At 38.9% G+C, this 26945-nt stretch overlaps 1 protein-coding gene and 1 long non-coding RNA gene across 3 annotated transcripts in view; one reads left to right on the top strand and one right to left on the bottom strand.

Annotated features, from left to right (window-relative positions):
- The window catches only part of LOC146449527 (uncharacterized), a 178005-nt gene that overhangs the window by 82866 nt on the left and 68194 nt on the right, over window positions 1-26945 (top strand). The gene's annotated exons all lie outside the window — the stretch shown is intronic.
- On the bottom strand, window positions 102-25670 carry LOC146449538 (uncharacterized). The gene is made up of 33 exons (XM_085101297.1): window positions 25443-25670; window positions 24663-24756; window positions 22425-22491; window positions 21529-21569; window positions 21329-21415; window positions 20277-20368; window positions 19647-19715; window positions 18970-19049; window positions 18289-18398; window positions 18127-18179; window positions 17834-17897; window positions 16913-17003; window positions 16718-16797; window positions 16086-16153; window positions 15501-15611; window positions 14948-15041; window positions 14287-14406; window positions 13953-14038; window positions 13189-13348; window positions 12769-12829; window positions 12405-12534; window positions 11933-12018; window positions 10392-10507; window positions 9384-9479; window positions 9155-9274; window positions 8627-8688; window positions 7709-7810; window positions 7452-7631; window positions 6791-6873; window positions 3230-3313; window positions 2629-2734; window positions 2014-2152; window positions 102-914 (listed from the first exon to the last, which is right to left on the bottom strand). The coding sequence occupies exons 1-33, from the start codon at window positions 25568-25570 to the stop codon at window positions 219-221; spliced, it is 3756 nt and encodes a 1251-aa protein (XP_084957423.1). The 5' UTR covers window positions 25571-25670; the 3' UTR covers window positions 102-218.

The raw sequence follows: 26945 nt of genomic DNA on the forward strand, positions 1-26945 counted from the left end.
CCACAGACTGGAAAACATGACGGCGGAAGGTACGTCGTGTATGGGGACATATATTGTACCATGAAGCGATTAGCACCGCTCAGTGACCATTTTCAGAGTCATTCAGATCTCCACGTTTAATTACGAATCTTGATGAATCAACAAGAAAACAGTTGCTGTAATTTAGTGCAGTAATATTTTTTTTAAAAAAAGAATAAAAAATTGTTATTGAAGACGCATTATTCAGCAAGACAGCCATCAATGTGCTCATTGATATCCGCATTCTTTGCTTCGCTTGCAAATTTTACCCCGCACACAGGGCAGAAAATCTCCTTCTTCTGTACGTTCTGATTCGATTTCTCAGTTCCTTTCCCAAACGAACAGAGAATACTTGACTGCTTCTGTCGTTTGCTTGTCCTTAACGACAAATCAGAACTATTTCGTTTCAAAGACTTCTTTCCTTTCAAGTTCTCTTTTGAAGGGGGCTCGGTGAAATGGCGCGTAATGCTATTACACCTAACACCACCCTCCAAAGGTTCCTTGTGCTGTGTGCGCTCCTGGGTTTTTGCTCCGCTTGATTTAAAGTAAATCGATTTGACCTCTTTTTCACTTGTTCCTGAAACGGTTTGTTTTTCAATCGGAACTTCACTCCTTTCAACCTCTTTCTTTATGTCGGTTTCCAAGCCGCATTCTTTATAATCGCTCTCATGTTCCACACCGGTTTCTCTTGTATCTTCCGCGGTTCCTTCATTAAACTCAAGCGGTTGTTCAACAGTTTTCGGTTTAAAGAAATTTCTAATAGTAACAGGAGGTGTAGTAGCCTTTGTTAATGTTCTTGGATTAATCGCTGTTTCTGGTTCTTCGAAAGCTTGACTGACTTTTGACGGCTGTTTTGAGCTAGGTCCTGTTATACCCAAAACACCATTTCGTTTCTCCTATATCAAAGGAATAAACAAAGCCTTCAAACATCGAAATACACACAACTGAACAGACGGAGAAAGAATAACCGAGAAACACCTTAAATCTTGAGAATGATGTAGTAATCAGTAAATGACACAGGGAGACTCGGAAAAAAATCCGAGTGCTCCTATCAGGAGTTAAACCTAAGACCTTCCGATTACTAGTTCGGATGCTCTACCACTGAGCTACAGGGGACACGTGGGAGCTAAGGCCATTAAACTAGGCTCATGGAACAAATATCCTGCATACTGCTGGGATTGGAATCGGTCAATGAGTGGCATATGCGCAATGGAAATAATGTGATGGAATATGTTAAACCTGGTGAATAAATGAGAATGATGTATTAAGCATCAGAGCAGTCAAGCATCAGATGAGAGAAAAAAAAAACTTTGAAAACGAAGAATATTGCAGGGATAGAGTATCTAAGTAGTCCACGAATAATTGCGCTCGATGTAGAAAGAACTCACCCCTAATACAGATCGGAGTCGAGATTGTATGGGACAACGTTGATTGAATGAATGGATCTTGAGACGCGTATCTGCATCCCCCGCAGATTTTGCAGGGGCGGATGACATCATCACCAACTCGGCAAAGGAGAGAGAGTCTGGTGACATCGAACGCACTCCCTAATCTTTGATTATTACTAGTGATAATGAAAGATTAGGGAGAGCGTTTAATAATGACGAAAAAGTTGACTAATACCAAGACCTGGCCAGCGAGGTTAGTCGAATGTGGGGCCTGCAGACACATGTGATACATGTAGTAGTAGGTGCATTAGAAAACATTCCAAGAAGGCTCAACGAAAACCTGAATGTCATCAGAGCAAACACGTCAAATGGTAAATTCAGAAGTCAGCGCTGTTGGGATCAGCTAGGGTTTTTAGGAAAGTTCTTGAATTGTATAAAAGATTATCCTTAAGTTCTAGAGTGCCTTAGGCAACTGGTCAGTTGTTGCTTGGCACCCTAGTAAACACCAGCTTTAAGACATGTTGCTGTGAAAGTCACCAATAATTATAACAACAGTTCCTGTTACTTCACAAACAGAATGAGAAAACGAAAACAATTACAAACTTACTAGAACGGTGTCCACTGCTTTTTGTTCCTTCAAAAATAACGTCACTTCCGGTATGAGTTGCTCTGGGTAACGCAAACCAACCAGCCGCTGACCGTTATCCAGCTCAACGCGGACTACTCTTAAAGACCGACTCTCCTTTCTGTGGCAGGAAATACAATAAAGTAATCTGATTGATCTAGTTTGGAGAATTTATTTAAACATCAAGACATTTTGTCTTTGGAGATCATTTCTTTGATTCTCATTACCTATATGATATTGTGAGGAGAAATTATATCACCATCACTACCAAACGGCGAGAAAGTAGGAAACAAGCACAACCACCAACGTGGCCCGGGTTCGATTCCCGGACTCGACGTCATATGTGGGTTGAGTTTGTTGTTGGTTCTCGTCCTTGCTCAGAGGGTTTTTCTCCGGGTTATCCGGTTTTCCTCCCTCCACAAAAACCAACATTTCCAAATTCCAATTCGATCTGGAATCCGAGGGCCACAGGTTTGCCAGTCGTCAGAATGTTGAGTGTCACCCTCGTTAAACAAAGTTGATTTATTTGATTTATTTATTTAACCAGGAACAACAAAACTGTAAAAACGATAAGATCAAGGGAACAGTTAAACTTACGTGAGACCAAGTTTATCAGCGTGTTTAGCCATGGCTAGCTCCAAGGCAGATAGAAGGGGAATAATTCCACCACATAGTAAATGGATTTGGGTGATACGACAACCAGCTACAAGAGAAAACAGGAATAAATTAGCCATCTATCCAAGTGTTGCCACCAGAGGCCAAGCAAGCATCGAGACAAACTCACGTTTTCTTCTGCTAATAAAAACGAAGTCAAAAGGAAGTGAATGGAATGATAACGAGATAAATCAGATTCACTGAAAATTCATGGATGGAAGTAAAATCTATGAATTTAACGTCTTTCACTTTCATCTCTGCACTTCTGAGGGTATGTTACGAATTCACAAAATGCCCAGCTCCCAGTTGGCTTGATAGCTCAGTTGGTAGAGCACTACACCGGTAAAGTAGAGGTCATGGGTTTGAATCCCGTTCAAGACTGAATTGTTTTCAGGCCTTCTTTTCGTAACTGTTTAACTTGCATACATAACAGTGTTTTCCAAAGATTTAATCAAAAACAACGTAGCTTGCGATTAAGTAACACTAGCGTTAATTGACTTTCGTCTGAGGACGATAGCATCGTTTTTGGAATGATTTGACTTACTTTTACACGAAGGCCCAGTCTTGCATCCTAAACCGTGAATACACTGATCTCTGGTTCTCTCATACTGTGCTTTCCATCCTGCTTCTGTTGAAGCCAAGGGAATAAATACATTAAAGGGGAAGTATTACGCGAATTTGATGTCATTTCAAAACCTTAAAAGGTTTTTTTGTCAACAAAAACATAAAATAATTGTCAAATTTGTTATAAATTATCACCCTAGTGCAACAAGACTGTCGATTAGTGCCGCTGGCTAGAGACAGAGTAGGTCGGAATGGATTGAAACATTTTTCAAGCTCTCGCATTTTTGTTTGCAAAATGCGCTAGGACAGATCACGAGTTGTCCCTTTCAAGAATTCAGTTTCTTTCCTCTCGATGTTCTAAAATTGTTTTGTAGCTATGTAAAGGCTGGTTCACACGAGCAACGCAAACGCAAACGCAAACGCAAGCGCAAGAGACGTTCACACGTCGAACGCAAACGCAAGCAGAATGAGATACGCACGCACATTTCAGTACCTTAAAGGGCGATTTAGACGATACGATTTTGCCTACGATTTGTCTCATGCGACACGCTTACGCCATGCCTACAACATGAATCGCGTCGTGTAAATCAACCTACAACATCCTTACGACAGACGCACACAACACGAAAAATGTCGTAGGATTTTAAAACATGTTTTAAAATCCTACGACAATCGTAGGTAAAGGCAATGTTGAGTGGCGAGAGTTGTGTACGATTTTTACATGACGCAAGCAGCGCGCGCTCCAAAAATCGCATGCGATAGTCGTAAAGGGCGATTTAGACAGTACGATTTTGCCTACGATTTGTCGCATGCAACACGCTTACGCCATGCCTACAACACGAATCGCGTTGTGTAAATCAACCTACAACATCCTTACGACAGACGCACACAACACGAAAAAATGTCGTAGGATTTTAAAACATGTTTTAAAATCCTACGACAATCGTAGGTAAAGGCAATGTTGAATGGCGAGAGTTGTGTACAATTTTTACTTGACGCAAGCAGCGCGCGCTCTAGAAATCGCATGCGACAAATCGTGGGCAAAATCGTACCGTCTAAATCGCCCTTAAGAGAAAATCGTACCGTCTAAATCGCCCTTAAGATGGCGGCAATCTTGTTCCCAGAGTCCGCGTTACCCTAGAACAGCAGTCGGGAAGCGAGGACTCTGGAAACGAGATAAAAGATGGCGGACGAAGGCGATGTTTTAGGATTGTTTTTCTTTCTGGTTCTCGTCTGTCGTCTGTGAAGGCGAAGGCGCCAAATGCAAAGGCATACCGTTTTCTAGCCCCACTTCTCTTGCTACATCACTCCATGCAAGTTGCTTCTTGTTTTTTTCTTTGAATCCGCTGCAACTTTTTTCTTAAAGCACAGGATATTTTCTGACACTCTCGGCTAGTTTTTTTTTCGCATGAGGACGCCATCTTGGTTTGAACTTAAACCGCGGAGGCATGGAACGAGTGTTGTTCATCTTGCGCTTGCGTTTGCGTTTGCGTCGCCCCGGTTCACACGTGTGAAATGCAAACGCAAGCGCAAGGAAATGAAAAATTTTCCATTTCTTGCATTGGCGTTTGCGTTGTGGTAGTTCACACTTATGTTTGCTTGCGCTTGCATTTGCGTTGCTCGTGTGAACCAGCCCTTAAGGTCTTATTTCACAAACTTCCCCAGGGTCCGAAATTAACTTTTTTTTAATTTTTTTTTTCAGTCGCCATTTGGAAAAATGTGGTCGCCAAAAAGCAGAAAAAAAAGTGTCAATAAAATTTTTTTCTTCGCACTGAAACACAAACCAAAATTTTTGGTTGCCAGATGGAAAATTCTGGTCGCCAATTTTTCTTTTAAGAATCAGAACGAAGAGAACGCGTTTGGGGCCGCAATGGCGATTTATACACCTACCACTGAAAAACCACGACGAACGAATCGAATGCCGGCTATATACGCAGTTTCATAAGACTACTAAATGTTTCAAGTCAACTTTATACCTTCTCTTGTCTCTACCTTTTGGAGAAGAAATGTACCCGATTGAAAAACTGCCGGTTGGTTCTTTGCTCTATGTTCAAAACCGTAAATGATCTTTCCTTTCGCGTTCTGTCAAGACGATCGACGGATCGCCATATTGTTCGTACCAGGCCACAACCGTGCAGCATTTCTCGTTCAAAAAACATGGCAGCGAAGCTTCGCACTGCTCGAGCTGTGAAGGGTTGTGATAGATTTATAATAACAAGAAAATCGGTTTTATACTTCAAAAGCAGTGCAAAGGTAAAAAGTAAGGGACCAATTGGCGGGCGGCTTTGAATTTTATTTTTATCGATTTGGCTGAAAATAAAAGTTATTGTTTGTATAATGATCGTGGCATGAAATAGTTAATCGCCCGCTGGCGACTAGTTGTGAAATTCTGGTCGCCAGTGCAAAATTTTTAGTTGCATTGGCGACCAGGAAAGCGCAATTTCGGACCCTGTTTCCCTTTAAGATACTGAGAGATCATGGTCCTTGCCAAATCTCAACTGCAGGATACAAACGCGGTCTTCTGTTTTCGAAACCACAGGAAGAATTGGGTAGGTGGGGGAGGGGGGTTGGGGAGGAGTACTCGTGTATCTTTTGAATGAATAATGATACAAAGCTAAAAATAAGGGTAGCGCAACTGAGAACGAAGGAAAAAACACTGACATTTTTTTATCTGAAATATGGCTATAAATCACAAGTTTCGTTAACTTCCACACTTTCTAATCGATCAGTTTAGAGCGGTTTTCAATTGAGTGTCAAAAGTAATTGCGTTTTTGCCTTGGTTTTGCATTACTACGCTCTGTGATTGGTTGATAAAACTCGCGCCACTTTCTCAACCAATAAGATGTAAAATTAAAACTAATTGTGCCTCGCTCGCACGCGTTTTCCCGCGCTTGGCGCCGGTTACATTGCTTTGAATTCTGATTGGTTCAATGCGCTGTTTACACCTGTTGTGATTGGCCAGAGTAATTACTTTGGTTTTGGTTTTACGACACTCGATTGAAAACCGCTCTAATGCGTTAGTCCTTCTGAACAACAGCTACAACTCTTCGTATCAAACGTCTACACAATCTTCGTTACAACGCGACCTATTTGTAACGAACTTTGAAAACCGACTAATCAAAGTTTAAGTACAGTTTCACTTGTCAATCACTGAGCCGTACAAACAAAACGGATGATAAAAGTATCTCGTTTCAAAATGGTTAAGTAGGATATTCTCAGGTTGGGACGTGTCCACTGTTCACTACAGCAAGCACTGGCAGCCTAACTCCAAGTAAACCTCTCCGCGGGGCAAACACAGTCTTCTCCACCCCCTCAAACCTTTTCCTGGGCTTTGGGAGGGGCACTCAGTCAGTAAAGTAAAGAGAATTTAGGTGTAGGCGAACCAAAAAATATGGTACCGGGAGCCATTTTGGTCTGCAATAGCTAAGTAAAATTCTTGATCAGATTTATTTGGTATAATTTGGTTTGAGATTGGGTTATAATCGCAGGCTATGGAAGTCTCCCTTCACTTAAAATTGGAATGGAGCTCGCTTGTCCTCACCTGCATCCTCAAGTGATATCTTGTTGTATTTGTGTAGCAGGTCCGTTTTTTCTTCTTCAAAAGGTGAGCGACCTGTGTTTGGTCTGTAAGAAAATGAAAGCACAAACGCTAGCTAAGGAACAAGCCGGTTCACATGTGCGATTCTAGTGCGTAGTCATATACAAGCATTAGGGACGGTGCCTACTTTTGTTACTGCGCATACGTTCTGCGCATCTGAAGAAGCTTGGTTTCCTATGGGTGGTGGGATATTTTTGCGCGGTTTTAAACTATGTGGAGAAAGCAGAAAATAGCAACTGCTTTTGGTATCGAAAAAGAAAATTGAGGGTAGCCACGCATTTTTCAGAGATAATAAAGCTTCAATTTCGAAAAAAACGCCATACATTGCTTTGTTTTTTACTGCTTTTTAGTATAATTGTTGCTTTTTTACCTCTAAAAATGCGTGGTTACCCCCAATTTTCTTTTTGGATTTCAGTAGCCCTTGCTAAGATCTGCTTTCCCCGCATAGTCATAAAACGCACAAATATACGTTTGGTATTAGTAGGCACCGTCTTTAAGTAGTCATACACAATTCATTAAGTCTGATGCAGTGTTCATACGTATTTTCACTTGGTTTGCATTCCACGTGTCACCAACCAAGGCTTACAATTGCATTTTTTTTTACCTCGTAATATTGAACAGATGCGCTGAGGTTTCCTTCTGTATCGCCAGAAGATAAAGCCGTCTTCCTTTCTGTTCCCGTTTGGAACAATAAAATCCGTCAAACTTCCTAGATCCATTCTCTTGAAAAAGCTTTACTGCCGAGTCCCAATCTATACCGCGGTCAACGTTAACAGTCACGTGTCTGTAAGAGAAACAATCATGTTATGACAGTGATTGGAAGCTGCGAATTGAAAAATGTATTAAATGTGGTCCACTTACTTAGTCTCCATGAGACCTTTTTGAAAGTCTGTAAAAACCGGCTGAGGAACACCAACCATCCTGATAGAAGACCCAGAGACGTCTGTCACGCCTTCACTATACCTATGAGATGTCACGCAACAAATCAGAAATATCAACAAGGGTCAGGGCGAGCGTTGGGGGCACTTCTTTATATCAGCCATATTGGCATATGAGCATTCCACGAGCGTATGGTGTAACAGGATTTGAATCATTTTGGAAACGAATCAGGTGCCTTTCCCACTGTTATGAAATAGAATTCTGCCAGTTTGATCTGAAAAAGGACCTCAGGGGTTAAGTCTGACATAATAATGTAAGTGCAATACAAAAATGTTTGGTTATAAATAACGTCGAAGTTTAGAGCATTGGACAGCACTCACCCATTTAAAATTTTGAGAAACCCACCCCCCCCCCCCCTCCTCTATCACCACCGCACAGGAATTCTTGGATCAGTTGAATAGACCCTTCTCCAAAATGGCGGCAACAGATTTGAGTGAGTTAAAATTGAACTGAATGAAAAACTGATACCAGCACTGGAAAGAGCACCTTTACTTTAGTAACCTTGCAAAGTTTCCGCTTATTAGGTGTTATATCAGCTTAGGAAATATAAGATAAAAATTTGACAAATTTACAGACGTTTGTTTGACTGGGGGTAAACGTCATACCCCCAGTCATACAAACGTCTGTAAATTTTTCATTTTTCAACTTACATTTTCTCAACTGATATTACACTTGATATGCTGAAACTTTGCAGGGTTACTGAAGTGAAAGAGCTCTTTCTAGTGCTGGTATGGTTTTTAATTTTAAATTTTCGGCCGCCATTTTGGAGAAGGGTCTATGAAATTAGATGTAATATTCAACCACTGAAGATTGCATTCAACTTGTCAAAGGCAAGCTTACCTTCCCTCGCGTTTTGCAGTTTCAATTGCAGCATTTAAGCACTCACAAAAGTATGAGAATAACTACAAAGATAAAATAGAAACTGCATGTATCAGTGGGGAAGATAAATGAATGATGAAGAAGCTGTTATACAGTAAAGTTAATTCGTACAGCTCAGGGCTGAGTTGCTCGAGGCATGGTTAGCGCTAACCATTGGTCAGGAGGTATTAAAACCTATAGGTTGTCATGGTATTTAACTCGGGTTAGCGCTAACCATGCTTCGAGCAACTGGGCCCAGTATTCCAGAGAGAAGAGAGCTCTGCGGTCTTGGGTCAAAACTCAGATAAAGCTGGTTCCTTGGGCCCACAAATTAAGGACGGTGCCTCGTCATGCAGAAGTATTTTCACGCAGTTTAAACTTTATCAATGATAAAAAGCAGATCACGGCCAGGGTTATTGGAATCCGAAAAGAAAATGGACAGACACAGACACACTATTGATCCCTTAAAATTGTTCACTGAATCCCTACGGAGAAGCATTTTTTGCTTACCAAATTTTGTCTCTCCACACTAAGTCCCAAAATGCGGTTTAAAAACCTTCCAACATCACTAGCTTCTTTATCCTTCACCACGAAACTGCTGTCTGTCACAGCCATGGATAGGAGACATTGCTATGAAGATAATCAAGGAATTTGTTAGTGGAGTATGATTAACGTTTGCCAAGAGAACTGTCAAAGGCACAAGGTACAGGAATATAATAAAAATTATATTGAAACTCACCCTGGCAATGGAGTTAAACTCTGTAAATTCATATTTATCAGGGATCTGGGCTGCTGAGAGCACCTTTGACAGAGGAACCCCTGGACAAATGGATTGCTAAAGACGGTAAAAAAAGGCGTTAATTTGTTCAAACAACATCCAAATTTAAAGCCACAGGTAAGAGTAAATTACATAACATTCTAACTGGCCAAATTTAAGATACGAATAGCACCATTGAATAATACTTCTCAGTAGCTTTAGATTTACTTGAATTGTTACAATGTAGGATTCCATCATCAGATTCAAAAGCACTGTGTACAGCATAATAAACAGGGCCATGCAAAAAGTACTGCTCAGTAGCTTTCATTTGAATGGTCACACTTTAGGATTTCATCTACAGACTCAAAAGTTACAACCACCTTGTACAGCATAATAAACAGCACCAGAGGAAAGTACTGCACAGTAGCTTTCATTTGAATGGTCACACTTGAGGATTTCATCTACAGACTCAAAAGTTACAATCACCTTGTACAGCATAATAAACAGCACCACTGGAAAGTACTGCTCAGTAGCTTTCATTTGAATGGTCACACTTTAGGATTTCATCCACAGACTCAAAAGTTACAACCACCTTGTACAGCATAATAAACAGCACCACTAGAAAGTACTGCTCAGTAGCTTTCATTTGAATGGTCACACTCTAGGATTTCATCCACAGACTCAAAAGTAAGAACCATCTTATGCGGCATAATAAACAGCACCACAGGAAAGTACTGCTCAGTAGCTTTCATTTGAATGGTCACACTTTAGGATTTCATCCACAGACCCAAAAGTTAGAACCATCTTCTAAAACATAACAAGTAATTCCACATAACGGTACTGTTTGGCAGGTTTAATTTGATTAGTAACAGTAACAGACTTTTAAGATTAGAAGCAATGGCATTACTTGACGCAAGATCTGATTGGAGTAGGTTCAACAAATAAACTAAATTTTCTGTACTTAAAGAAGACAATGTTTTTATTTCATACCAAAGTGATGGCTTGATACATATTCCTGAGAGCAGACCGTCCGTAGGGCGTGTCAAAATTGAACTGCGTCAAGTCAGCTCCAGTTGCTGCTCGTCTGTCCCCTTTTGTGAGTGCACCTGCAGAAAAAGCACACTTAGCAGGGATCACAGGACCAAACCTTCATGATGTCTTCATTAAACACATATATCACCCAGAGAGTAGGAGCTACGTTCATATTTACTTTGTTTTGGTGATTTGAATAAAAATCTGAAATTATGTAAGATTTTACTAACATTGTGCCACATTCTGGAGAATTGTATTATCCCACCTTTATTGGTTTGGAGACAAATTTGATAACTGCAGTACACTAATACTGTCAAACATCCAAGAAAAAAAAGTTTTTTACAGAACAGGAGTTATAGTGACTCTTAGTTTGAGATTAAATTAATCAAAGACAGAGGAAATTAAAGGGGTGCTGTCATGGCAATTTTGCTGTGTTTTGGTCACAACAGCTCAGATATTTGAGGAAGAACCTTTTTTCTAACATGAAATCGTTCTTAGAGCATTGGGGAGAAAATACTAAGGGATTCCTCTGAGAAAGAACAAATTGTAATCAGTTTTTAGCGACTTCTCTACAATACACAGGAAGAACGTTGCCATCCACTTCCATCCTAGCCATTCACAGCCAAAGATAACTAACACTAGTTTCTGTGCACTAGTAGGGTTATTGGTAACACAACTGAATCATTATTTTGACCATTCCATCAATGCAAATATGTTTTTGGGCTATTCAAACAGACACAAAAAATTGGTGACCCTGCCCCTATAAGCAGAAATGTCGGTGGGTCATGAACAGCAACCGGAAATTGAATGTCTCCCTTTTTTCACCCCCACAGCTGTAATGACAAGCAGGTAGATACCAAGACAAACGTTTTCCAGTCCTTGGCAACAACAAAAACCAAGCCAACAAGGGGACTATCTCCTTACTACCCATTTCTGTCCGTGGCTCTGACAAGTATCTGTGCATCAAAACGTTTCCTAGCTAGAGCTCAGAACTGTGGGTCTGATTCATTAACAACTGACAAGCTACAGTTTTCGGCATCTACTCTACTGAGGTCAGTTTGCGTGAAACTATAATCACAATAGTCATGTATCTTATTTTCCTCATGGTTAATTAGAAAGATTTATAACTTCATTCTTGAATAGTTAAATTTTGTTTAATTTATTTTGAATAATTTTGAGGTAGTGATTGAGGACGGAGGCCAAGTTAACCATCCAATTTTCTAGTTGGCCTCCATATTACATAATGACTCCATGTTTAGAAATTAACGCAGGTGAGGAACCAAAAGTGTAAAAAGAACTAAAGGAATCAGTTACAATAACTAATAAAAGAAGAGTATGATATTTTGTCGTTACAAGTGTACGGTAAAGGTCAGCTAAAAGTATTTTTAAAAATTGTGACCTTGGTTGGTTAAAATGAAATGAAAATAAGCTGACTAATACAGAAGAGAACATTCAGCTCATTAATCACTGTATCTGGCAATACTCTGTTGTCACAGTACCTAATGACTGGAGCCTGCGAGCTACAGCTGCTGCAAATCTTCTCTCACCACCCAAGTTTGTAGTTACAAGTTTATAGATTGGTCCACTGAAAAACAAATGAAAAATACCAACAAGATAAAAAAGCAACAGTGAAAGCCAGTTGCCCTTTCTCATCTTTCTAGAGGATAACAACTCACTAAAAGTATTAGTTGCACGTATTCAACTCACTGCCACTCGCAAATTATGAGTAAGTTTACCATATTGATTATAAAATGTAAAATTATTTCTTGAAGTGAATCACACAAGTAAAAACTTGATTGGATTGCTTCTAATAATAATAATAATAATAATAATAATAATAATAATAATAATAATAATAATAATAATTAATAAACAATAGCAACTTGCTTGCACAATCTGACTTTTCCTGAAATAAGTTTTGATTCAGTGTAAAAGAGTTAAACATGTGCACAATATTTTGAGTTCACATACCTTGTCTGGTTTGACCGGTGTGACCTTCCCAACTGTTGCACAGCTTTGTCTGCGCTCCATGGCAGCTCAATTGTCACATGAACCCGGCGGCATTGATTGGCTGCTCGGAGGTCAGCATGTAATGAGATACCTGTAGGAAAGTTTAATGTATCAAACATGAATACAGTGAAATCCAGGCTTTTAAATTGTCCAAAACCAAAATGATAAAATTAACATATATCAACCACTAAGTTAAATTAAACTAAACCTGGTTTGGAAAAATTGTCAAAGTTAGGTAAGTTTGACTTTAAAAGATCTTTTTCAGTGGCTAAGGAATCAGTTCATATCCACAGAAAAGAAGAATTCAAATTCTAATGTCACGTACCAGTACTGGCAGCATCTGATATGATGGCAACCTGTTTTGCTCCATTCATGAAGCTGTTCCGCTGAGAAAAAAAGAAATAAAAAAATAAACATAATAGCATCTGATAAAAAACGTGAAAGATTAAGGTGTTCAATCATGTGTCAAAAGTAATCAAGCAAAAGTAATGTGTCTAATTTTGCTGGTAGGTTTGTACAGATCGATAAAGACTTCATAGGATTAGTGTAATGTACTGTAATGGCTCTAATGTACCAGAGAAAACCGGAAAAAAAATTTTCAACCAATCGGAGCAAATCAAAATGCAATTGTGAACACCGTTTCAATGATATTTTCTGAGAGGAAAATGTAGTTGTAATGACAAATGTCACCCATCTTCTCAGCCTGCCATGGGAATTTGCAATGGTTGATTTTTCATTTGCTCACCTCCTGAATATTCAAACTGTCCACACTGCTGCTGTCCGACTCTCGAGCCTCATAATGAGGTTGAGGCTGTTTGTCTGTTTTAACCACGCGGCCACGCCTTCCTGTCATTTCTGCTACTTTCCCTGGTCCTCCGAGCTGGTTTATAAGATCATCTAAAGGACTGGAAATAAAATGAAGTCAAAGGGGAAGTATGATGGTGTTCTTGATATCTTTTGTTAAAAATGATGAAACAAGACCTTCAATTAGCTTTCAAATAATTCTAGAATGACAAGATGAAGGAACTCAATTCTTGAAAGGAACAACTTGTGATCTGTTCTGGCGCATTTTGGAAACAAAAATGCGAGAACTTGAAAAACATTAGCCTAACATTTTTTTAAGTAAACTTCAATCCATACCCACCTATTCTGTGTCTGGCCAGAGGCACTAATCAACAGTTTTAATGCACTGGGGTGATAATTTATAACAAACTTGAAAATAATTCATTAGTTAGTTGTTTCTGCTGACAGACAAACATTTTTGGGTTTTGAAATGACAGCAAATTTGCACGATACTTCCCCTTTAAGTTATAAAGGTGTAAAAAACACTAATGTGTACAAGACATAGTGAGAACAGATAATTTTACAAATGTGGTCACCACTAACTATTTCATTAATGCTGCCAGCAGTTGACTCGACTAATCACTGTGTTCAAAATGAATGTAATTAAACATAGATAAAGTCTACTGAAGACACAGTTGAAATGTAAAGGGAGAATCTGATACTAACCTAACTGGGAGATTAATTTTCTTGACAAAGCCCAGTAAAAGATTTTTTGCTTGCATACTCCACTGATCATCAAGTACCTGACCATTCTAAAGAAAAGTAAATAAATTCATACATGGTAAATAACTAGACATTAACAAAATAAAATAAATAATTCACTTTGTTTATGTGTTAATGGTAAATAAATAAATAAATAAATAAATAAATAAATAAATAAATAAATGTCATAAATCACTTCATGTAAGTGTCAATGGTATTTAGTGTGGAGTAGTAATATTATTGGGGACACTTTTTGATATTGATAAGGTGATGACATCTTTGAGAAAGAGAGTCTTACCGATTTTATTATCTGAGTTGGAAAATACTGTGTGATAAATCTTGTTAGGATTTCTTCTGTGCTAGAAATAAAGCCATTTAACACTCCACCACACCGAGTTATTTCACTTTCCAAACTTGCCTGAAAAAGATAATACAACAAGAAAGGACAAGGCAAAGTCAAATCAAACAAAGTACATGTACAAGCTGGGGATGCGTACTGTTAACCCAGAGGGGTGGGGTACTCAGGCGAAGTCAAAACAACTTTGCTGTGTCACTAATAATTATACAAGAGTACCCCCTCCCGTTGGGTTAACAGTACACATCCCCAGTTGTAACTGGTTATGGGGAGGTAAAGGTGGCCGTGGCCACTTAATAGAGGTAGCCATTTAACAGGGGTTTTATTCGTGGCAATAACAATAGCTTCAGGACTTTGATAACTGGCCACTTAATGGGGGGTGGCCATTTAATAGGGTTCAACTGTAATTCTAAACAATACTACTAATAATGATGTTATTATTAATTAAAAATAATAATAATAACTATTGTGTCTAACTTTCTACACAATTAACCACAATTATTGAGAAAGTAAAACTTGGTTTATGGAGAGAAAAAGAACTGAAACTACTGTTTTTTTCCTTTTGCAAATTACTGAGTAAGGAAGGGAAACATTTCAGACAAACCTCCCCAGTAGACTGAAGACCTATAACAACACAGTAACCTGCTTGTAATGCTTGCTGAGCTTCCTGTACTATGGTAGGAACTTTCATACTCATGCTGCAAAAAATAAAATTTAGAATAAGCAATGACACACTTGGGGAGAATTTAAAAAGATAATACTCTCAAACATGACCTTTTCACTAATTGAAGGGGTTTACAGAATAAGGCCCTAAGTGACTTTTGATGTAATAACAAATTCTCCTTTTGTTTCACAAGCAGATACAAGGTACTTTGGAAGGAGAATCCAGCAATTTATCAGAAGTCACTTAAGGCTTTTTTCAAGAATTATTTTAAGGTGTTCTTTCCATTGCTGTGATAAAGATTGATTGCAAAAGGTTCTGAGTCCTTGTGGATACCTTTGGAATCACATTCAAGTGAGTGCTTAGGAAAGCTTTCTATCCATTTAATAGATAGATGGAAGGTACGATACATCTGTTGGAGGAGCTAATCACATATTCTTGAGAGGCACTTTAACAAAAACTAATAATTAAAAACTTTTATCTCAACTTTACCCACCATAACTGCTTGAAAAACCGTTGATGACTTGACCAGAACACTGACCACACCCTTGGAGTGGCAGTGGTGGTTCGATTAATGGCAAATTCTAGTGACTTCTTCAACTCACTCCTAAGATAAAGGAGAATATAAAAGCCTAAGGTGAACACCAAGAGCAGGTTGCATAAAACTTTACATTGGATATAACTGCCAACATCAGGGTTGAAGGTTAGATTTAATTTTAGTTTTCATGGTCTTGCCCAAAGGTGACTGATTAGACTAGAGTTCATAAAATCATCATTCGATTAGTTTTAACAACAACAGAACTATAAGGTAAGATACAGACATGTGATCCTCTGAGTACTACATAAAGGAGGATGGTTGCCAGGGGGACCGGCAGCGACACCCTGGAGGGTGCCTCAAGCAGCAGTCACTGAGATCACTATCTTGATGATGATAATGATGATGATGCAGAATAGGAAAAAGAAGAAGACGATAATGTCTATGATCATGAAGAGGATAATGATGATAATGATGATGACGATGATGAGGAGGAGGAGGAGAAGGAGGAGGAGGAAAGAGAATCCTTTCTATTATCATACATACCACACATGAACTGCAGTGTCATAAACTTTAATCTGGCTTGCTGTTAAAGGAGCCTCTACATTAACAAACTTGAAAAAATAATAAGAAAACATGTTGGTTGCTTCTGTTGTTGTTTTAAGGAGAAAGATGGTGGAAGGAACAAAGAACAAAGAACCATATTTCAGACCTGCAAAAGAGCTTAGTAAGAAAGTATCCCCTCAAGGATGCAGCTGAGAAAAAACTTAGCAGGCTGCTCAATTGGCATGGCCAGCTTTCTTCTTGTTCTTGGAATGTACATCTTTACAAGAGTTGCAAAGATAATTATTATGCCAAGTCTTTGCTTTCTGTTTAAGTTTCCAGTTGGTGATAAGCTCCTTTTCAGCTGGTGAAATTTGCCATCTGGTAATAGCCTGATCATATCTTTCACCAACATCCTTTCTCCCACCCCACCAACAAAATAAAAAAAGCAACATATTCTCAACTCTATTACTTTTTCACATAATGAAACTACAGTGTTGAAAATCAAGCTTTTAGTTTGCAATGTTTTCATGCTTCTTTAAGAGTAATGCTTAAAACAGATGATTCAGATTGCGTGTCTCACTACAGACAGTTCTACATAATTAATATATATTAGGGGTAAATCTGTTAATTACCTCAGCTTGTCTAAAACTAAGGCCCCTGGAGACATATATTCCTGATGCTTTCATCTCCATTGCTAACATTTCAGCAGCACCTACAATGAACAGCAACATCAACAAAAACAAAACAAAAAAAAAGAGTGAAAAAATGAAATCTATGACTAAGACCAAAACTTGCTGACTGAAGTATGTGCACAGCTAAAACCTTACCAAGTCCTCTCTTTGTGATACTCGTAAGAAAGGAATCAAATGATTTAAATGCCGTTCCATCTCCCCACAGTCCAAGTCTCTCCATAAAAGCCTGAGAATCAAATCAAAAAAATATCCTCTAGAGTCTTTTGAGAGTTTTGATCAATTGATAAACATTAAAACAATACACCACAAAAGGTGATGAATCCTAAATTTGAGACAGTGACTACCATTCTTTTCATAGAGCCCAAAACTTCCTTCCTATTCCACTCTAAGGTTATAAAGTTTATATCATCTTTCAAACTGAAGATGTGGGGTACTATCCGTTACGTAATAATGAAGTGCATGCAAAAAGGCAATGAGACACTGAAGGTCATGTTCTGTATAAAGTTGATTAAAATGCCTTGAATCAGTCAATTTATTACAGAAGACATAAGGGATATGTTCTATTAGGTTTACAAACAGGAGGTAACAGGAACAGTAAAACAGAACCCAATAATTGAGTGTACTTGATTGATGTGCCTATAATCACAGTATTCAGTTACACCCCAAATAGGCAAATGCCATTGTTTAACTCAACAGAATCAAGAATTTGTCATAGGTAACATTAAATAAAATCAACTTTGTTTAACGAGGGTGACACTTAACAGTCTGACGACTGACAAACCTGTGGCCCTCGGATTCCAGATCGAATTAGAATTTGGAAATGTTGGTTTTTATGGAGGGAGGAAAACCGGAGAACCCGGAAAAAAACCCTCGGAGCAAGGACGAGAACCAACAACAAACTCAACCCACATATGACGTCGAGTCCGGGAATCAAACCCGGGCCACATCAGTGGGAGGCAAGTACTCTCACCACTGTGCCATCCCTGCTCCCCCGATCCCTGATGTAAAGGTCCCTAGAGCTGCCAAAAAAAAAAGAAAGAAAGAAAGAAGGCCTACCATATTTTTTACATCTGTCACTCCGGTTGCACTACAGTACACAACACGAGCTTTGGGTAGCATCCTGCAGTATGAAAAGGATTCAGCCAAATCATGAGGTTTGATAGTATTAAGGTAATGTAAGAAGAAAATGGCTGTGGTTTGTGGTAACAGACAAAGGTATTACAAAATTTTATTTTACTGTAATCAAATACCGTCCAAGCTGATTCAACAGGTTTCTTTAATGCCTATTCATGTCAAAAAAAGTATTTCAGTAATATAATTTGAACTTGGCTTGCTGCCATATTTTGTACCTTTGTATTGTTGTGACAGCAAGAGCAACTTTTGTACTTGTTTCCTCTTTGCCCTACAGTGAATTATTATAAGAGAAGATGAGTTGTAAGTACAGTGAAGTAAACTGCTGTGTCTCAACTATAAGTCAAGATTGAAATGATGAAAAGTTGCGTGTCACTCACTGGTACAAAATGTTTTGCCTTGTGGCACTCGTCAAATATCAGGCATCCATTAAATTGCTCTCCTCCACACCAGTCTATAAGCTGCTGTAGTCTACTTTGCCGATTGGTACCTGGCAAAAAAAAATGTTGTCAATCATCAAATGTTGAGCCACTTTAAACTAATTAACTTTTGTAACTAGCCTCCATTTACTTCAAACAGTTTAAAAAAGCAAGACTCTATGTATAAAGCTGAACCTCTGATAACAGACATCACCCATGGGCAAACCTTTCCCCTAAGTGGTCACTCGGTTGTGGTCCCAACCATACACAATTTTCATTTGGGAAACCACACCTTTTTCATTTGGAAAAAATGCTATACATTGTTATATATTTTAAAACTTTTTAATAAGATAAGATAACTTTATTATATCTAATTCAGGATATCTCTAATAAAAAAACTATTCACAAAAAGGATAATTTTAGGATTATTGTTGCTTAATTATCTCTGAAAAATATTTGGTCACCCCCAAGTTTCTTTTTTGGATTTCAATAGCCCTTGGTATTTTTAAAATCTGCTATTTACATATAGCCATAAGCTGCACAAAAATATCTCAGTATCAAGAGGCACCACCCTTAAAGAGTTCACTTATGGGAGGAACAAGTGTACCAACAAAACAAATACAACATATAACCTTTGCTCACCTTTTTGAACTGAGGATACTAATGTTGCATACGTGCTGAATACCACGCCTTCTTTAAAATCAGCTGGTAAGCCAAATACTCTGTTTCATAAGATGTGAAAAGTATAATTATCAATTATTGCACTTGTAAGCACGTGTTGGATATGAGATGATAGAAAGCCAACAAAGCGCATAGCGCTGTGTTTGCTATAATCATCTCATATCCAACAAGCACTAGTGGAATAATAATTATATTGTTTTATTAAAAACAATTAAGAAATATTGCTAGATCTTGCTGATTTCGCTTTGGAAGAACAACCAGAAGACAATTTAATGGCTGCTATTTCTCGCGCATGGTATAATGGCTCATATGCTATGGCTGCTAAGCCATTCAAACGTCTGGAATTGCATTATACAATGATGAAGTTTTTAATAATACAAGGTATTACATTACTGTGACAACACCCTTGATTTGAATGCTTATCCATCTGTATTTCCAAAGTAGAAGTAAATGTTGTGCAACAGACGAGGATGAAGGAAAAAGGCTAAGAAGTTTTTCAAAGCAGAGCCCTTGTATGATTGCAGTTGTCAGTTGAAGGAATGAAGATTGAAATCAACAACAGTAAATTTAAGAAATGTACTATTGAAAAAGTAGGGGGAAACATAATATTTTCAATGAGCATTTATATTCCAGTCTACCTTGTCTCTTTATCAAGTTGCTGGCAGCCATCAATCACTTTAACATAGCAACCAATATCATGTAAATCTCTGAAAAATCAAAATTGTATAAATTCAGTCAAATAAAACAGGGTTTCCAAATGCTTTGTTCTTTTCCACTTACATCTACTAACACTTCCTTAAACACTATCAGTTCATTTCTACTCCTGTACAACTGCTCCTGGCTTCCCTCGCAGATACTCATTTTCCTTGTCATGCAATCTGATTGTGTGACAAGCCAATCTTAAATTCTTTCCTAATAAAGATTGTGTGACAAGCCAAAAGAGCAGCTGTGAGGGAGACTATGTGTTGTTGCTGAGGAAAGATTGCATGACGAAAATGAGCTGGTCTGGATGACAGGCTAAACTGCCCCTACCCAAAGGGTAAATTTGTGATAATGGTTTACAGTATAAAGTGCTTAAGTGGGAAGTAAGTGGTGGTCTGATGGGGTAGGGGGGGATGAAGGGCTTTAAGGGAGGTGCAGGATAAAAGATGTTTCAATTTTCTTTGAACAGACACAGGGGACCAGGTACCTTTATGATCCCCCACTATACCTCACTCCAGTACAGCATGTCTAAGCAGGGAAAATTCAAAGTCACAATATTTGCAAACCTTTGTGCATCAAGTCTGAGGTCAGCTGAAATACTAAACCACACATGTCTGCACCTTCCACGAGCAAAATTATCCAACACAATTCCTGAAATCTGAAACAGTAAAACAATGGACAATAAAATTCACTCTTTTCACAAAAGTTTAGTCAATTCCAGCCGGCCACCTTGGGAGCGTAAGCAGGAAAATAGGCTGCTTACAAGAGATATTGATAAATAAGAATAAGACAAATATTTCATTGAGTGTATTTGAGCAAGAGTCAATGTTCAAATGTGATGTACAAAATATAATAATTCCAAAGTAAGCATTGATTTGGGTGAGATGAACTAAACCAGTGATGTCTGAGGAGGATTCAAGTGTTTGTTGGTTGGTATACAGGGCTGTCATTAAGGGTCCTAACCCAGAACATCTGCTACTGAGGATGTTTCATGTTACAGGCAATTTTGGTTGTTGGTGGTTGACTAAAAAAGTGACAAATCTGTTGCAAGTGTGTAAATGAAAGCAGCAACTCAAGAACAATTGAATGCAATATTTTTGTTGTTGTTATTTCATCAAAATTTTTCCACACAAAAGTTTGTTATATTATTGAATTATTACTGAACTAAAGGCAGGAAATCCTCTAGAAGCCATGAGGGCTTATTAGATGAGGATCCCTCTACAACTACTGTAATTTTAAATTAACCCTTTAACCTCTAATATCAAAGAACAAATTCTCCTATCTTGTCCCTTACTTTTCTTATAAAAGTACTGGGGAGAAGTTATTAAAATATCAAGAAAATTCACCTTCATTTAGGTGATCAAATTGTTAATTCTCATGACCTCGGGGATTGATATTACCAGGAGAAATTTGATGCTGATCACTGTTAGGGCTTAAAGGGTTAACATGGCACAAACAGAGTTATTTTGGTTAGATAAAATAAGTTAAAACAGCTAGTCTACGAATGATTTTAAGTTTAAAATAAACACCTTTTGAATGCTGTTTTGGATCCTCTTGTATTTTTGTGCATAAAGCAAAGTACAATACTAAAATTTTCTATACAGTACGCCATAATCACCTGCCTCCCTTTACCAACACCAGCACCATCTCCAATAAAGAAACCTGCTCTTTGTCCATTGGCAAGAATCATCTGATGTCTTTGACACTAAAATTAATAGGTAGTTTCAACAAGAGGCGTATCATTAGCTTACTTTGACCACAAGAATGGATTGAGTTGGATTGTGAGGTGGTCTAATAAAAAAAATTGTGTTCACTTACAGCATACAAGACTCCTTCCAGCTGTAAATCACTCAGTTTACCTAAAATGAACAGTTAAGACCCTGTTGTGTGATACAACGTAAGTGCAAACACAATGCCACTGCAAGACAAGTTGCAAACAAATTGCCCAATCATGTAACACTCCAGCTTGCCTTGCAATGAAAAATTGTAGGAAAAGTATACTTCCCTTCTAGTTTTTGCAATTTTCAAGATACATTGGAGTGTGTAACATACAGTCAACTCTCGGTAACTCAAACCTTCAAGGGAAATTGAACAAAGTTCGAGTTATCGGGAGTTTGAGTTATCGAGGGTAAAATTATATAGAAGATGACCTGAAGGGAAAAGAAAATTGGTTCAAGTTATCGGGAGTCGACTGTACTCTGCAATTTGTCTTGCAATGCTCTCATCATAATTGTGTTGCAAAATACAGACAAAACTGATTTGTCTAAAGGCCGATTTAAACGGTATGACTTTTGCTTACCACTGTCGCATGCAATTTCTAGAGCGTGCTGCTCACGTCATGCAAAAAATCGCACATAGCTCTCATCATTCAACATTGTCTACACTTACGACTGTTGTAGGATTTTGAAACATGTGTCAACTCACTACGACATTTTTCGACTCATGAACGTCTGTTGTGATGATGTCGTAGGTCTGATTTACACCACACAATTTGTGGCGAAGTCGTGGCGTAAGCTTGTCACATGCGATAGTCGTTTACAAGCAAAAATCATACCATCTAAATCACTCTTAATTTAAGCTAAAAATACTACTGAAGCCTGTTAATAAGAACATTTTTATTAAAGCTAATATTAATGACAGTGGTAGCTATTAATGAAAACAGAAACTACATCCAGTTGAAAAACAAATACAAAATTACATAAACAAACTGCTACCTGTTTCTACTAGTTCCCGTGGAAGTGACTCAAACAATCCATATTTAGCTGCTGGTAGTTGCTGTGCCTGGCAAACAAGAGGAATAATGTATTAAAATTTTACACTGTACCTAAACTGAATGGAGGGACAGTGGTGTTGTGGTTAGCACATTGGACTTATAATCCGATGGTTGGTGGATTAAGGCTTGGTTGGTCTCTTCCTTACTGTGTTCTTTTCCTTAGAAAAGAAACTTTGCTCCACATTGTCTCTATTCACCCAAGTGTATAAATGGGTACAGGCAGAGGTACTAGCTACCTACTGCTGGGGGTAACCCTGCAATGGACTAGTATCCCATCCTGCATGGGGGGGGGGGGGGGGAGTAGCCAGGCCTCATTTTATGCACGTTTCACCAAATATATTCGGCATGGGTCCCAAATCACTTGACTTACTGGCGCATGTTCATGGTCTTTGGCGTAAAGCAGCGTAACACGGAGGTAATGCCTGGCTTTAGATTACCTCAAAGGCGCCAAATGACAAAAAATTACCTAGGCTTTTGAAAACTTCCACATTTCAAATGAAATGTTTTGCTTTGGCGGCCACTTGGCATGGAACTTCAAAACTCTTGGCGTATCTTTGGTGTGGGACGTATACGGATTGCACCGTGGGGAAGTAACAATACTCCTAGTTGCTCTTTGCTACAGTTGCAGAGGTTTGCCAGCGGTATTCTACCTAGGGGCTTGCTGGCCATAGTAGAAGCCCCTGGATCTTCCAGATACCTTCCACTTAAGCAAGGTAGTCAGGGTTATCGCTAAGCGCCGGCTGCCGGCGAAATTCGCCGGCTGGGAAAGAGGTCATCGCCGGCTGAATTTTGGGTGGCAAACACTCGGTCAAAAGGGCAATGAACAGTTCTTTAGTTACCCACAAGCAATTGTTCGAATTAGAATAATATATTTTAAGTGAAAAGGTTGAATAAACTCCTGACTACCTTGAGTATCGATGCCATAAAGTAATTGAAATAAAGTCTTGTTTTGAGGACTTGTTTAACGTGTCCTCATTCCGTTTTCTGCGTCCTCCATCTTGTCAACACGAAGCTTGGTAGCCCCTGCATTCAAGGCATTGCGAAAGATTGGCAACGAGTTTGTTACCAGGTATTTGTGTCAGATCGGAGAAAGAAGAAGTCTTTCTCTGTAGCATGACAGAGAAAAAAAACATGAAGGAACTTCTTCGTAATGTTTTAATACAGCTTTTAATCGGTTAAATTTTATTCCTTAGAACATGTTTATGCTTATGAATAGCAAGAAGAACTGGGCAAACGGAGGAACAACTGAACAAACCAGAAACGTAAACGGTCCGCCGAGTGCTCGCCGGCGAAAACGAACGGACGAGAAACCGAGTGAACGAACCCGCGAAACTGGATAAACAGCTGAACGACCGAGTGGACAGCTCTTTTGTTTGCAGTTCTAAGCGTTTATAAGAATCGATTTTCTGATAAACTAGTGCAAACTTAAAAGCACTTATCTTTTCGGAACGAGTGGGAAGCGATGTAGCTTTCGTTCTCATTACTTTAATGTTACGTATTTTCACTTTTAATGTTAGAGTATACACGGCATTCATGAAAAACGGGTTTTAGTTAGGTTTTGAATTTTGTTTAGGAGAGTTAGGTTATTTCTAATTTTTATACTCCTGATGGATTTTACCGTGTTTAAAAAACGAACTATTCTTCTAGTGAGCTCACCAAAAAGAGAATAAAGAAAACAGCATAGATTGACGAACTGTAGTAAAACAAAACACTGTCTGCTCAGAAGGTCTGTCATTCTCCTTGGGGGCACAGTGAACAGACCTGGTAGAGAGTTCAAGGAACGCCAAACAACGAAAACCACACGAAGGAAATATGGAAACGTCAAAGCGAGGGAGAAAATTTTGAATAAATTCAGGGTGAATCTCTGTACCACACGTTTCAAACTGCGGCACCACAGCTGACCTTCTCTTTAATGGTTGTTTCTTTTTGCATAAAAGATCCTCTAGATTTCACCAGAGTGCACCAAATTGAATTAAAATTTTCAAAAATTTCCTGTTGAGGACCCCCCATACCCCCCTTATGGGAGGGGGCAACCCCCTCCCATACCTAACCCTCCGTCGGCTACGCCGACGACAGAAGGCACTTCGCACCTTCTTTAGCCGGCTCAATTTCTCAGCTTACCGGCAGACAAATTTCCTAGCTACAACCCTGGGTAGTTGGTTAAATATAACATACTTACTGCTAAACAGCCAGCCTCCACTATATCTCCTGGGTGAGGCTGAATACCCTTGTGGTTTAATGAGCAGCACATATAGCTAGAGAAGACATCTTCACTGTAAATCAAATCAGACAAGAAAATACAGTGCATCCCTTCTTTGTCATCCCTGTGTTGAGGTTATGAAAAGCCTATCCATTACTTTGGGGGATAGCGAGGAGCTCCACAGGTAGTTTGAGATGCAAAAAGGGCTGAACTTGCAAGGGGGGAGGTGGGGAAGGAATAGTCATAGAACATGAGTGATGAAGTCACAATTAAGATTTGTAAGATAAGTAAGATTTGTCTACCTGACTGGCTAATGCCAAAAAAGGGACTTTGAGAAAGACTTGATCTATAAGAAATACATAAGAAGAGCTATTATGCAACAAAATCTTTTGACAGTAGAGTTTTTTCTCAAATGCTTTGGAAGAGAACTTGACCCTGGCTTGATCAATAGTACATGGAAAGACAAATGCTGAGAATATAAGATCATCTGGCATACGACGAACAGTTCCGTTAAATTGATATTTATCTTCCCGTTGTAAGCACCAAACCCAGCCAAACCCTGCCTCATCCCACCGGCGGGGGGTACCTATGGGTAATTTGGATTCTCTGTATTAGACTACATATAAATATTGTGGCATCTGAGCCTGTACAAAAATATTGCTCAAAGGCCATAGAGTGCAGTAATTTAAACAATTTGAAATTCAGAAAAGCAAACGAATTAACCAAAGATTTCACTCAGGAGGTAAGGCAAAGCTTTACCTTCTGCTCTCTGCCACGACTCCGTGCGCCATTTTGTTGAGTTCTTCATGTTCCTCGGTTGGGTTTTCAACGCGATTTATAAACACACGGCGTGGCGGCGCAGGTGATTCAGGACTAGAAAGAGCCATGGATGCCTTTTGGTCTTAGTAATTTTGACGACTAAGCTTTCACTCTCCTTATGTTTGTGTTTCAACGCTGATCAAAATAATTTCTTCCCGCCATCTTCAATTCTTCCTGCATTTTTGTTAATCACCGCATCGCACGCGGGCGCATACGACCCCGTCATGCATTGGGGGCTATTTATGTCTCTCAAGTTACTACCTTATGAACGAAGATGAGTATTTGTAGTCAGTGAATCATGTTTCATAAAATAACAAGACGCTGCAACAACGTTCAGCTGTGAATTTCAATAACATGCAGTTCAAGATTCAACCGTTAGGTTTTTCGCACATTTCACTGCCGTCAATCCCGCAGTACAGCGCGCGTGTCGTACCAGCAGAGCCCTTTGCCCGGGCATTCAAAAGGATTTTGTAAGATTTTTGAAGGCACACGTGGTAGCAAATTAATCTTAACAGTATTAAGATGTATTAACCGAGGCAGGAAAACGATAAGATAACCTCAACCATAAATCCAGAAAAGCACTTCCGTTGACTAAAAGTGTAAAACAGCTCAAAAACTCGTGGCAGGCCCAATGACTGATGAGAGGTGAGGCGACAAGCTGAAACCACAAAAATAAAAAAATGCACTACCAAAAGACAGCTTTGATTTCTTTTACGGTCATAATTTCTTTTTTCTTTTATTTCGTTCCCAGAGTTTTGGAAACAGTTTTCAGCCGACCATATCAGAGGCACGAAAGGCTTTCTGAAAACTTTTCAGTTCAGCTGTGGTATTTAGTCTGTTTGTGGCATCTCCTAAGCTCAGCTGTGATTTATAGCGTATCAAATTAGTTTGGTCACATGTTCAATAGAAATTCAAGTTATGCATGGTTTTCGTTTCCGAAACTGGTTTCACAATGATACAATAAACCTTGAGAACTTCGTCAAACTGTGTGCTGTGTTCTGGGGTGCACACAGCTGTACACAGTACACAGCAAATATATTTTTACTGATTTATTGTAAATTTTCACTAAAACATTACAGCAAAATTACAGAGAGATGCAACCTGGGAGTCTGGATGGTGACTTCTTACGTACTCAACACGAACCGTTTGGCAGCTAGTCGAGTCTTCGAGGGGATAGCCGGTGTGCTTCCATCATCAGGTATTAAAAGATTGGACCACGAGTGACAAACCGCATGCAAAGACTTTAATTTTCTCTCTGGCCCAGGCGGAGTTCATGTTTTTTATCTTCAATGATTAAGATTTAATTCTAACATTGATTCTGTGATAGCAAACATTCCAATTAAACAGTCCTCCACGTACTCAATACTGTTTAGGATACGACACAAGTTTGTTCTGAACAGTCATGGACGAATTCCTAAAGTGCCCTACCGTTCAAATGAAAGC

The sequence above is a fragment of the Pavona decussata genome, unplaced genomic scaffold (genome assembly GCF_977016875.1).
Source record: "Pavona decussata unplaced genomic scaffold, jaPavDecu1.1 SCAFFOLD_602, whole genome shotgun sequence".
NCBI classification, from domain to species: domain Eukaryota; kingdom Metazoa; phylum Cnidaria; class Anthozoa; order Scleractinia; family Agariciidae; genus Pavona; species Pavona decussata.

Excerpts from the sequence above, each read along its gene's own strand:
- LOC146449538 (XM_085101297.1), bottom strand. The coding sequence starts at position 25,570 with ATGGCTCTTTCTAGTCCTGAATCACCTGCGCCGCCACGCCGTGTGTTT. Across the intron at positions 22,492-24,662 it reads TGGAGGCTGGCTGTTTAGCA|GCACAGCAACTACCAGCAGC; the intron begins GTAAGTATGTTA and ends CTTGTTTGCCAG. Across the intron at positions 20,369-21,328 it reads GTGTTGGTAAAGGGAGGCAG|ATTTCAGGAATTGTGTTGGA; the intron begins GTGATTATGGCG and ends TTACTGTTTCAG.